The sequence below is a fragment of the Diaphorina citri genome, unplaced genomic scaffold, assembly GCF_000475195.1.
Source record: "Diaphorina citri unplaced genomic scaffold, Diaci psyllid genome assembly version 1.1 scaffold4021, whole genome shotgun sequence".
In the NCBI taxonomy this organism is placed as follows: Eukaryota; Metazoa; Arthropoda; class Insecta; order Hemiptera; family Psyllidae; genus Diaphorina; species Diaphorina citri.
Window position 1 is genome coordinate 9775 of NW_007381420.1, and position 12636 is coordinate 22410.

A 12636-nucleotide genomic window follows, 5' to 3' on the forward strand; every position below is an offset into this window, starting at 1 on the left:
GTCATACCTGACATGGCACTCAATGGCTCGAAAGTATTGAAACATTGTCCGTTTGATCTCCAATGCCCAGTAGTAGATAGTTGGATACCAGTTACCGGTAGATACTGAAAGGAAAAGAAGAACAATGATAATTTATACAGTAATAGATGACGTAATAATATGTAGATGTAGGCTGGCATTAGAGTACCCACTCAATAGCTCAGAGTTATTAAATACCTACATACCTTCAAGTTGTAAATAGTCCTGTTTTTGTCCGTAAGGATTGTAACACACGCAAATTTCCTATGTAATCGAAGAAATCAACAGCTGAACAGAAGACATTAGTTCTGTTTTTGTCCGTAAGGATTGTAACACACGCAAATTTCCTATGTAATCGAAGGAATCAACAGCTGAACAGAAGACATTAGTTCCTTTCAAACCAGAGAGGAATTAAACGTTTTATTTGAAAACAAACAATCGAAAATAGAAGGTAACTAAAGACAATTGAATGATTAACCATTATCTTGATGATGGGACTGGTGAGCAGAAGAAAACGAGGAAGAGAAACGGACATAGATAATAATATGTGTAGGTATATAGATTTTAGGGAATGTTTTTTTACCAAACTTACCAAATTTTCTATTGTAGGATTGGGAGAGAGAGAGAGAGGGAAAGAGAGAGTAAGGGATTTGAATTTTAGTGGATGTGCCACACGTACCATTTCTTATCAAAATAGTAGATAGATGTTGTATGTAGGTAATTTTTTTGAAGATTGATTCAAGATAAATGATAACATTTACAATTTATGGTTTTGTCTACACAAACATACAAATAAAGGTCTATATGGTTACCTAGCAAGTAGGTAACTACTTGCCTAAGTAAAATAAATGCAAGTAGGTACTTATCTAGGTAATGAAAATCTATACTTTAGTCATTAAGTACAAATAGGTGAACCTCTTCTATGACCGGAGTTTCACTAACGAAAATTTCACTACAATAACAATGAGAGCTTAACATTAATGTAATAAATGATATGTAACTAACTACCCTATCATCTACTATTCTAATGACTAAATCTATTATTTATGAACTTTTTAGGAAGGGCTGGGAAGGGGGGGGGTTAAACGAACCAGTTTAACACCTAATACCTGCAATTCGTTTGGAAAGGTTTCTTAGAAAACCTGCGAACTGAATTTTACTTTTTTAAACAAGCGTTCGTCTTTCTAATTTGGGAAACAGGGACAACAAAATTATCATGAAAGAGAACAACTTGAGTCCATCTTTAAAGATAAATCTGATAAATACAGTGGTCATTCCGGCTCATATTTACACTTAATTTAAATAGGTAGTTGACAATATTGCTTTCAGATTTAATTAAAAATGTATCTACGAACAATACATAAGAGCACCTAATGGGAAATAGTGGGAAGCTACATAATGAAATTCGAAGAAATCTTCAATTTCAAATCAAGGATCAGGATGAGCAACTAAAAGTTGCCAATCAAGTCTCATATTATGACCTTTTAGACATTATTTTCTACATTGTTGCTTATTTTCCTTAGCCAGTCTTTTGGCTTCTTCTTTCAATCTCTTCTTCTCTGCTTTAGCCTGTTTTTTGAGCTGCTTGATTTCGGCTTTACTCAGTTCTTTCTTGTTCTTCTTACTATCACTTTTACTGTCTTTTTCTTTAGTTTTCTCATTTACTTTTTCATTGGATTTTGATTTACCAGTAGCGTTACTGGCGAGTTCTATCTTATCCAACTCTTTACTGTCAACCGAGGATTTCCTACTCATGGAAATCTCTTTCAATCTCTTCTTCTCTGCTTTAGCCTGTTTTTTGAGCTGCTTGATTTCGGCTTTACTCAGTTCTTTCTTGTTTTTCTTACTATCACTTTTACTGTCTTTTTCTTTAGTTTTCTCATTTACTTTTTCAATTGGTTTTGATTTACCACTAACGTTACTGGCGAGTTCTATCTTATCCAACTCTTTACTGTCAACCGAGGATTTCCTACTCATGGAAATACTGTACTTTCTGGAATTTGAGCAGTTTTGAATATTTTCTTTTTCTCTTCTACAAGACAGTGTTTGACTTCGATGTTCAGGTCTTCTAGACGGGCAAGTCTGTTTATCGGTAAGAGGTGCGTTGATTCGACTGATTCTATTCGTCACTTCGTGTTGTTTGCTGAGAGGAGTTGTTTCTAATTGTGTGATGATTTTTTGTGCGCATCTGAAACAAAAATGAATTATTTGAGTTAGGTATTAAATACCTACTTACTAAACAAAGGAAATATCTTTGGTTTAAATCAATACCTACGTATACGTATCAATATATTTGTACGTACCTATATTGGCTTTCGGTACAATTTCAGTACCTAGGGTGCAAATGTAAACAAACTTATCTTTACAAAGACTTTCTATAGGTTCAGAATCTGGACTGGTAAATGATTCCATTCTCCATTGAGAAGATCTTTATTCAAGTTACCGTATTCTAGTTGAATTCGAAAGGTCTCTTCCCGCCCGGAATTCTCTTTGAAATTCTTGGATTGGCGTAAGCTTCGTGGTTTTCTCGTATTTTTCTTCCATTTCTTTGATCGGCTCTCGAAACTCTTGCAAACGATTCTGTAATATATTCAATAAGTAATTAGAACGAAAGAAGTGAAAATAACTAGTGAAACATAATTATGGTGATATATGAATCCTACGTTCCTACTGACCGCTGACCGGGACATGAGGTTATACCATCTACTTTTCTTGCTCTGTGAGGGTTTACTCACCAAAGTGTAAAATGATTATTTGGAGTTGTAAGTAAAGGTATTGCATAGGGAGCACTTGGTAATAATGTGATACCCACAAAAAATATGAAAGAACTTAGGAGAGTTATGTCATTATGAAGATTCTTCTTCGTTCTCAGATAGGTAAACAATGGGGAATATGTACGTACTATTTGCAAGCTCTTTCACAATCAGGTAAAATACTTGCCTTCATAGTAGGCACCACGTAATAAGGATAGGCTCTTTCGTAACTGGGCAAAATACTTACCTTCATAGACGCCATCTGTGATCTCCTTAGGGAACCAGTAGGCTGTCGAGGATATTGGAGAGACTTGGATCTGACTATGGTGGATCTAGAGCTGAATCCACTACATGAAGTACCGAAGCTACTCGTCGTTGCAGAACTAACGGAAGACACACCTGGAGGGATGAAAAATTGAAAATACTTATTTATTATGAAATGGTGATTGTGGTTATATGTAGGTAAGTGTTGTTATACATTAGAGATTAGAGTAGTTCCCAATTTTAGTACCTAATATGATGTTACTTTCTATTCTACCTACATAATTTTCCAATCGGTATCTTATTTGTACGTTGTAAAAAAAGGGCTTACTCGTAACCTTAGCGGAAAGCTAATTCCGGAACTCGTTAGTCTCATTCTTTTTTTTTTTTGACAGAGGGAACTGTAACTGCTATGGTCTTATCGTCCCGAAATCGAAGAGAGAAGGAAGACAGGATAGGAGAAACCAGCCGTTCCGAGAACGAACATTATCCCATCAGGATAAAATCCGCCCCGGGCGGGAATCGAACCCGCGTCTAGCGCGAGCCGTTCCGAGAACGAACATTATCCCATGAGGATAAAATCCGCCCCGGGCGGGAATCGAACTCGCGGCCTAGCGCTTACAGGATAAAATCCGCCCCGGGCGGGAATCGAACCCGCGGCCTAGCGCTTATAACCCGTTCCGAGAACGAACATTATCCCATCAGGATAAAATCCGCCCCGGGCGGGAATCGAACCCGCGGCCTAGGTGTTCCGAGAACGAACATTATCCCATCAGGATAAAATCCGCCCCGGGCGGGAATCGAACCCGCGGCCTAGCGCTTCCATCGAGAACGAACATTATCCCATCAGGATAAAATCCGCCCCGGGCGGGAATCGAACCCGCGGCCTAGCGCTTACAATAGACTATCAAGTCTTATCGTCCCGAAATCGAAGAGAGAAGGAAGACAGGATAGGAGGAAAGCCAGCCGTTCCGAGAACGAACATTATCCCCGCCCCGGGCGGGAATCGAACCCGCGGCCTAGCGCTTACAAGGCAGACGCACTACCAACTAAGCTAACTAGGCTGGCGTTAGTCTCATTCGATAAGTATGAAATCACTACTATTGCCTACCTATTATAAAATTATAAATCACCAATGGATCTTACCAGAGAACAGGGACGTTCCCGAGGTTACGGAATACAACGACTGAGAAGTGGGAACGTTGGGTTTTGTGCTAGTGGCGCTCGACATCGAATACTGGGACGCTGACGACGGCACATTTGACGCAAATGACGTCGAAAACGCACTCCACGACTTTGACGTTCGCATTCTGTCCGATAAACCGCTACCGGAGCTGTTCTGTTTGAGACGCAGGATTTTGGAGCGACATATGACGCAGCGTAAGGGAAGAAGACGCTGAGAGACGGCGCTCTGAATTGTCTTCACGAAGCATTTGCGGCAAACCACGCGATGTCCGCACGGGTACGTCTGCATACTGGCCTTTGCGTTACAGCAGATGACGCACTGAAACCCACAACAACTTGGGGTGAATATGAATGAGTTTTTGGACGTTTAGGGGGCTTTACCACGGGATTGATTTGCCATGAATACCACAATTAATTGAGACATTGAGAGCTTTTCAGATTTCTACTTAGAGAATTGCTTATAAAGTTAACAAGAGACTTTCTAAGAAATGCTCTCAAAGTTTGCAGGCCAAGTACTCAAGTGATATAAGATTGTAAGATAAGTACTTGAATGATGAAAAATAAGTACTTGAATTGTTCAAACACAAACACTCGAGATAAAATTTTAGATCTAACAAAGACATTTTTTGCGTAGGAGTTCTCATCCTAAAAGTTCAATGACCTTTAAAGAGGAGAAATTCCCTACACAAAAGCTTTTATCGTGTTCTAAAAAACCCACGACATGTGCTTCTCTTTATGAACATTTTATTGACCCTTTTTGATGATGTTTTTGTACTCAATTTATTGCCAAGTGCTTCGTTCTGAGTGTGTCTAGTAACAGTGGCTATAGTAGGAAGCTATTCGAGTTCATGAGGGATATTGAGGTCATGAGTCATGTTCCCTCAAATTGTTTCATTTTCAACTCACCTTATCCAATCTGTGAGAATAGGAGAGTATGGATTATTCTTCTCTAAAGTGTTGTCAGCAACTTGTCCTAAAACACAGAGAGTAAAAATTTCAAATTAGAATTTATATTTTGAATTCATACGTCTCCAAATAATAAAGACATGAGGCTAGAGAACTTCATTCAAAGACAGACAAAAAGGGTGATCAAACCAAAATGTGGTGTTCATTTGGACCAAATAGCTTGGTTGAATGATGCCCATTTGAAAAGTTATAGTGGTGACTTCTAATGAAGATAGAATGTTGGTTGGGAGTAAAAATGACATTAATAATGACACAAAACACCGCGGTATAGAATAGACATGACAACATTAGAGACAGAGACAAAGAAGGCATTAACATGTCACAGGTCACAATGGCCACATCCATGCAAAAGAGTCTTACATTGCAACGCTCTATCCTTTTCTTTCTGATATTGTACCTATCCTCTCTCTCCGCTTTACCTGTTTAAGATTGCCCAGAGAAGCTGAACTAATCCTGGACAGTCCAATAAAAAAGTTTTTACAAGAAAGATGATATTTGGAGTGACCATTTTGAGTCCACAATACTCGTATACCTCTTCTTTGAGGGTAGTAAAATTTCCAACATCGTTAGAGCAAAGAGATCTCGCCATTTTACAGTTTAGACAAAATATGTCTATATGACACATATGTTACCTTTCCGCTTGCATATTCTGTGATTATCAACAAAGTAGGTATCTACAAAGGTATTAACATATTTGCATGCTAATCATTAGTAACCATTATTCATCAAATTACATTGTGATAGAAAACTTCTATGTACTTAATCACTTATTCCAAAGCTCTGATGCGTTATTGATTTGACTCCTAATGAGCTTAATTCAATGTTGATCACTGGGAGGGATTCCCGGCTAGGGATTAAAGAAGGGCTGTAATCATCTATATCATTGTCCATTCCTCCTCTGATAAGAGATTATAGGGAAACCTGGTGGGGGAAAAGCGGTAAGTTGTTAATTAGTTGTTTCTTAGTCGAGCTTTCAAACTGATGGAAAATTGCTAAATAAGTAAGTCATACCTACCAATTTACTGGTAGAATGACGGTTCGAATTCCAAAATGAGGGTCAATTAAAAAAAAGTCTGGCTGTGAACCATCGTACCACGACTTTGAACCTTCGCTTTGAGATTGAAGTGCTTATTTGGGTGGTTCTGTTGAGTTAACACTTTACGATATCTCTAATCCGTTTAGTATCGTATACAGCTGAAACCGCAAAAAGTCGCGGTCGATCCAACCGCTCTATAGCTGTCGTTAGAAGTGCCCAGCCGCAGCGACTTTCTGTAACCCAACGATTTGTTTACAAGACTTTGTCCATTTTGGTCACAGTACTTGCGTATACCGTTCTTGATTAGTCAAAATTTCAACATCGTAAGCAAAGAGCTCGCCATTGTTAAATTAGCCTAAAATGCCAAAGGCACAGCGTTGCCTCCGCTTGCAATTCTTAACCAAAAGTAGTTTCGTGTCGCATCTAACTTATCGCATTTTAAAGAACATTATCAACAACCAATTGTCAAGTCTCTAGTTCTTACCACTTATTCTCAGACTGATGCTTTTTGGTTTACAGACAGACAGCACACACGAAGGATCCCACAGACAGACGACATCATACAGACACACCACACGGACCAATGCTGAAACTTTGGCGAAAGCTCTAGGGAAGCGTCAAAACACGTGTTTTGGCAGCTACAATCTGGAACATGCCACGAAGAATTTGACCGACCCGATTACTGTACTTCCTTCGAACCTATAGGATAAGGAAAGTAAAAAATTAAAGTGACTACGCGTACCACAGATTGGGAACCTTTGCCTTGAAGAATGAAGCTAAAGGCTTAAAAAGGTAAGGTAAAACTACTCAGTTTAATCTACAGGTAATTATTTCCTTTAGGACTGACAGATGCGAAACCAGCAGAAAAGGAAGTCTCCCTTTCATCAACTTTGAAATTGCTTTTATTTCCAACTTCTTCTTTCTTCTCCCTTTGGTTCTGTTTCCCGGATTTCTGTTCTAACAATTTCTATAGAAAACTTTGGAAAACTTTCTCCTTCTCTTGAAAGAAAAAAGTTAACTAGTCCGTGATTATCTGTCATGAAAATTAATTTTAAAAGAACATCCAACGAAAACTGTTAGCCCCGCACTTCACATTCACCTTCCTCTTGCTCAGTTTCTATCAATATCCTTCTAAATAATTCAAACCCCCATAATTCGACAAAATCCATTTTTACATCAACATAGGTACCCAGACGACTGTAATCTGACACATTACTTTACGTATTGTATAAGAAAAGTAGGTTTTTGTCTTGTCATGGCAGTAGGTACAATAGAACAATGGGAGTGCGTATTGTCATGCAAACAAGTAGCTAATACCAGCTGAGCTACCAGATACTCATGTATTAAGGCGGGTCAGGACTGACAACATTTGGATGAAATAGGTACTTACAGTTATTTGAAAAATGTGTGCCGAGAAAGAAAGTGAATCGCTCTCAACTTTCCCAATTTTAATTTTTGGTGATTTAAATTAAAGTGGAGCATCCTTTGTCATATTGTCAAAGAAATTTCTATATAGGGACACTTAAATTTGAAACTCTCGTGGGTACTTTTTTCAATAATCATAGAAGTAGATAGGAATGCTCCTGGCCCTTTGATAGATGCCCCTTAGATAGAAATGTAATGGAATTTCCAGGTCAATGTGGCAGCTGTTGTCTTGAATGCTCGAAACCTTGATTTCATAAATCCTCCGATTGGAAAATCTAGAACCAAAAACTAGCGGACTAGAAAGTGAATTGCTCTCAACTTCCCCAATTTTAATTTTTGGTGAGTCTAAAGTGGAGCATCCTTTGTCATATTGTCAAAGAAATTTCCAAATACATAGGGATACGTAAGAAGTGTAGAGTAATAGATTTCTAGATTTGCATACCTATCAGAAAATTAACAATTAACAGATTCTTGTTGAAATATATCAATTACTTCGACAGTGAGGGTCATTCTAGGTTTGAGATTTTAATAGGTACTTGACTATACGACAGTTGACGTCTATGTGTTATACTTATGACTCATAAAAAAGAACATCAACAGCAAGAGAGGATCTCTAATAAATAGAAAAACGAGGATCTCTAATAAATAGAACAACGAACATCTCTAATAAATAGAACAACGGAAAGATCTCTAATAAATAGTAACAAAAAAACGTGCGCGGTTTCCAACAGCCCCACTAGGGAAATAAATGAAGAGACTTTTCAAAAGGGCAAAACGAAGTGCACTTTTGAAAGAGGAAACAAAAGAACTGAACTCCTTTTTTCTGTTTTTACTTCGTCATATTCTTCTAAAAGTAGGACATGTGAAACAGAGGAAAGGGAACAAGGGACAAGAGAAACAGGGGAAAGGGAACAAGGGAAATAGAAGAAAGGAGACAAATAGCAAGGAAAGGGGAAATAAAATAGAGATAGGGGGGGAATTCCCCAGAGTCAATCTAGAACCTAGAACGACAACATCTAAACTGAGATGAAGAAAACTGTGAAGAATCTTTTTCAAGCACTGTTTTTACTTCGTCATATTCTTCTAAAAGTAGGACATGTGAAACAGAGGAAAGGGAACAAGGGACAAGAGAAACAGGGGAAAGGGAACAAGGGAAATAGAAGAAAGGAGACAAATAGCAAGGAAAGGGGAAATAAAATAGAGATAGGGGGGGAATTCCCCAGAGTCAATCTAGAACCTAGAACGACAACATCTAAACTGAGATGAAGAAAACTGTGAAGAATCTTTTCAAGTAATATTATCCTCCTCAAAAGGACTTGTATAATCTTCTTAAACATTGGAGTAATATTGGAAAAACTTTGTTAAACATGTTATACGAGCTGTTTGTTGTAGGTAGGTACCTAGTATGTTGTGTACTTGAAGTTGTAATTGTAATAGCTTAATCATGTTAAGTTGCTTTGATCCTAAGCTCTACTGGTAATCTTCAATAGATATACACGTATTTTCCTCAAAGAGGAGTCTGTTGGACTTACTCGAGTTAGGTATTAAATACCTACTTACTAAACAAAGGAAATATCTTTGGTTTAAATCAATACCTACGTATACGTATCAATATGTTTGTACGTACATATTGGCTTTCGGTACAATTTCAGTACCTAGGGTGCAAATGTAAACAAACTTATCTTTACAAAGACTTTCTATAGGTTCAGAATCTGGACTGGTAAATGATTCCATTCTCCATTGAGAAGATCTTTATTCAAGTTACCGTATTCTAGTTGAATTCGAAAGGTCTCTTCCCGCCCGGAATTCTCTTTGAAATTCTTGGATTGGCGTAAGCTTCGTGGTTTTCTCGTATTTTTCTTCCATTTCTTTGATCGGCTCTCGAAACTCTTGCACTGTATTAGGAGATTAGGACTATTAGGTTGAGCTATTGCAGGTTGAGCTATTGCAACAATTGGTAAATTGGTTTCAAAACATGTCGTTAGAGAATTCAACAGAGATTATAATATTGAATGATGATTCGGTGCTCAGCAGGTGTATTAGGAGATTAGGACTATTAGGTTGAGCTAATGCAACAATTGGTAAATTGGTTTCAAAACATGTCGTTAGAGAATAGAACAGAGATTATAATATTGAATGATGATTCGGTGCTCAGCAGGGATCTATATTGTCTCCAGAAATTTAGGCTGTGTACGATAAGTCTTGTTCAGGGAAGGTTAAAATTGTAAGTGATCTTCTCATAGTAACAAATATGGTCACAAGATTCTACTGAATTTTGAAGACTAGAAAAAAGATGAGACCAAAACAATTTACGAAATTGGAATATTGTCTTAAATTTCCAACGAGACAAACTGTGTTGTTGAAAAGGTTATTGGTACAGACTTGGTCCTCGGAAGGTGAAGATGAAGTTTACCAAGGGTTTCAGAGTTCGTGGGGATCTGCAAATTTGCAGAAACCCAAAAACTTATTATATCACTAGAACTTATAAGAACAATTTCCGCATTTTCCCCCAAGTAAACTGAAAGCAATAATTTATCAATGTATTTTCTTAATAATTGTTCCTCAGGTAGGGGACCTATCCATCGATTTCAGTTTAATGAGACCTATCAATCAACTGTAGCTGTACTTTGGAGTTCGTTGCTGTGATCCAACCTTATTTCAAGTTTAGATCTCTGCAGTCTGTGTTGAGTAGGTATTTCCTTGACATTTATCTTTCGTTGTCACAGAACCTGATTAAACTGTTTAAAAACTATCAGTTCAAGGCACATGATTTCTTTAATTAGCTACATAATTTCTTTTATTAGACTTTTTTCTATTATGAGGTGATAAAACATTTTTTAACTATCTCAGAAAGTGTGATATTTATTTTTTAAAAAACTGTTTGGAAAATTGTCCACTTTTGGTGCGAATTTTTTTTTTTTTATATTTTTCATATTTCCTCAATTAAAACTCATACCGGACTCAATTTACTGCCAAGTGCTTCGTTCTGTATGTTGCTTTTGTAGTCAGTTTTAACAGTGGGCCTTTTAAGGATGACTTGTTTCAAGCTACCTACGTAATCAAGTTTCTATGTAGGAAGATATTTCTAAGATCATGAGTCATGTTCCCTCAAATTTGTTTCATTTCAACTCACCTCATCATCTTGAGAAGTAGGAGTATCGGATTCATTCTTCTCTAAAGTTGTCAGCAACTTGTCCTAAAACATAGAGAGTAAAAACTTTCAATTAGAATTTATATTTTGAATTCATACGTCTCCAAATAATGAAAGCATGAGGCTGAGAATTTCATTCAAAGGTGAACAGAAACAAGTAAGTAATGTTTATTTGACTAAATAGCTCGGTTGAATGATGCCATTTCGAAAAGTTACTAGTGTGACTTCTAATGCAGATAGAATGTTGGAAGTAAAAATGACATTAATAATGACACAAAACACCGCGGTATACAATAAACATGACAACATTGAACAGAGACAAAGAGGCATTAACATGTCACAGGTCACAATGGCCATATCCATATCACATGCGAAAGAGTCTTACATTGCAACGCTCTATCCTTTTCTTTCTGATATTTCACCCTATCCTCTCTCCTTTAGCTGTTAAGATTGCCCAGAGAAGATGAACTAATCCTGGACAGTCCAATAAAAAAGTTTTTACAAGAAAGCATGATTTGGAGTGACCATTTGGAGTCACAATACTCGTATACCTCTTCTTGAGGTAGTAAAATTTCGTAACATCGTAGGGCAAAGAGATCTCGCCATTTTACAGTTTAGACAAAATATGTCTATATGACACATATGTACCTTCCGCTTGCATATTCTGTGATTATCTCCTTCTCTTGAAAGAAAAAGTTAACTAGTCCGTGATTATCTGTAATGAAAATCAATTTTAAAAGAACAAGTAGGTATCTACAAAGGTATTAACATATTGCATGCTATCATTAGTAACCATTATTCAATCAAATTACATTGTGATAGAAACTTCTATGTACTTAATCACTTATTCCAAAGCTCTAATGCGTTATTGATTGAATTCCTAATGAGCTTAATTCAATGTTGATCACTGGGAGGGGATTCCCTAGGGATTAAAGAAGGGCTGTAATCATCTAGATCATTGTCATTCCTCCTCTGATAAAGAGATTATAGGAAACCTGGTGGGGGAAAGCGGTAAGTTGTTAATATTGTTTCCTTAGTCGAGCTTCAACTGATGGAAAATTGCATTAATAAGTACCTATACCTTCCAATAATGATGGTTAGAATTCAAAATGAGGTCAATTAAAAAAAACCTGAAAGTGACTAGTGGTACGCGTACCACAGATTGGGAACCTTTGCCTTGAAGGATGAAGCTAAAGGCTTAAAAAGGTAAGGTAAAACTACTCAGTTTAATCTACGGGCAGGGCCGGATTAGCCCCCCGCGGGGCCCGGGCAACATCGTAGAGCAAAGAGATCTCGCCATTTTACAGTTTAGACAAAATATGTCTATATGACACATATGTACCTTCCGCTTGCATATTCTGTGATTATCAACGAAGTAGGTATCTACAAAGGTATTAACATATTTGCATGCTATCATTAGTAACCATTATTCAATTAAATTACATTGTGATAGAAACTTCTATGTACTTAATCACTTATTCCAAAGCTCTGATGCGTTATTGATTGAACTCCTAATGAGCTTAATTCAATGTTGATCACTGGGAAGGGATTCCCTAGGGCCTAGGGATTAAAGAAGGGCTGTAATCATCTATATCATTGTCAATCCTCCTCTGATAAAGAGATTATAGGAAACCTGGTGGGGGAAAGCGGTAAGTTGTTAATATTGTTTCCTTAGTCGAGCTTCAACTGATGGAAAATTGCATTAATAAGTATATACCTACCATTACTGGTAGAATGATCGTTCGAATTCAAAATGAGGTCAATTAAAAAAAATCTGGTGTGAACATCACACGACTTTCCTTATCCTATTGAATGGTGCTTATTTGGGTGTTCTGTTGTAA

The 12636-nt window shown here is 37.2% G+C and overlaps 1 protein-coding gene across 1 annotated transcript; it reads right to left on the reverse strand.

Moving 5' to 3' along the window:
• Positions 1 to 343: 343 nt before the first annotated feature.
• On the reverse strand, positions 344 to 10840 carry LOC103520741 (the record flags this gene model as incomplete). Its single annotated transcript, XM_026831744.1, has 6 exons — positions 344 to 1623; positions 1846 to 2206; positions 2462 to 2598; positions 3019 to 3170; positions 4179 to 4536; positions 10778 to 10840. Coding segments are annotated over 6 exons (1185 nt in total), but the record flags the coding sequence as incomplete, so codon positions are not given.
• Positions 10841 to 12636: the final 1796 nt, after the last annotated feature.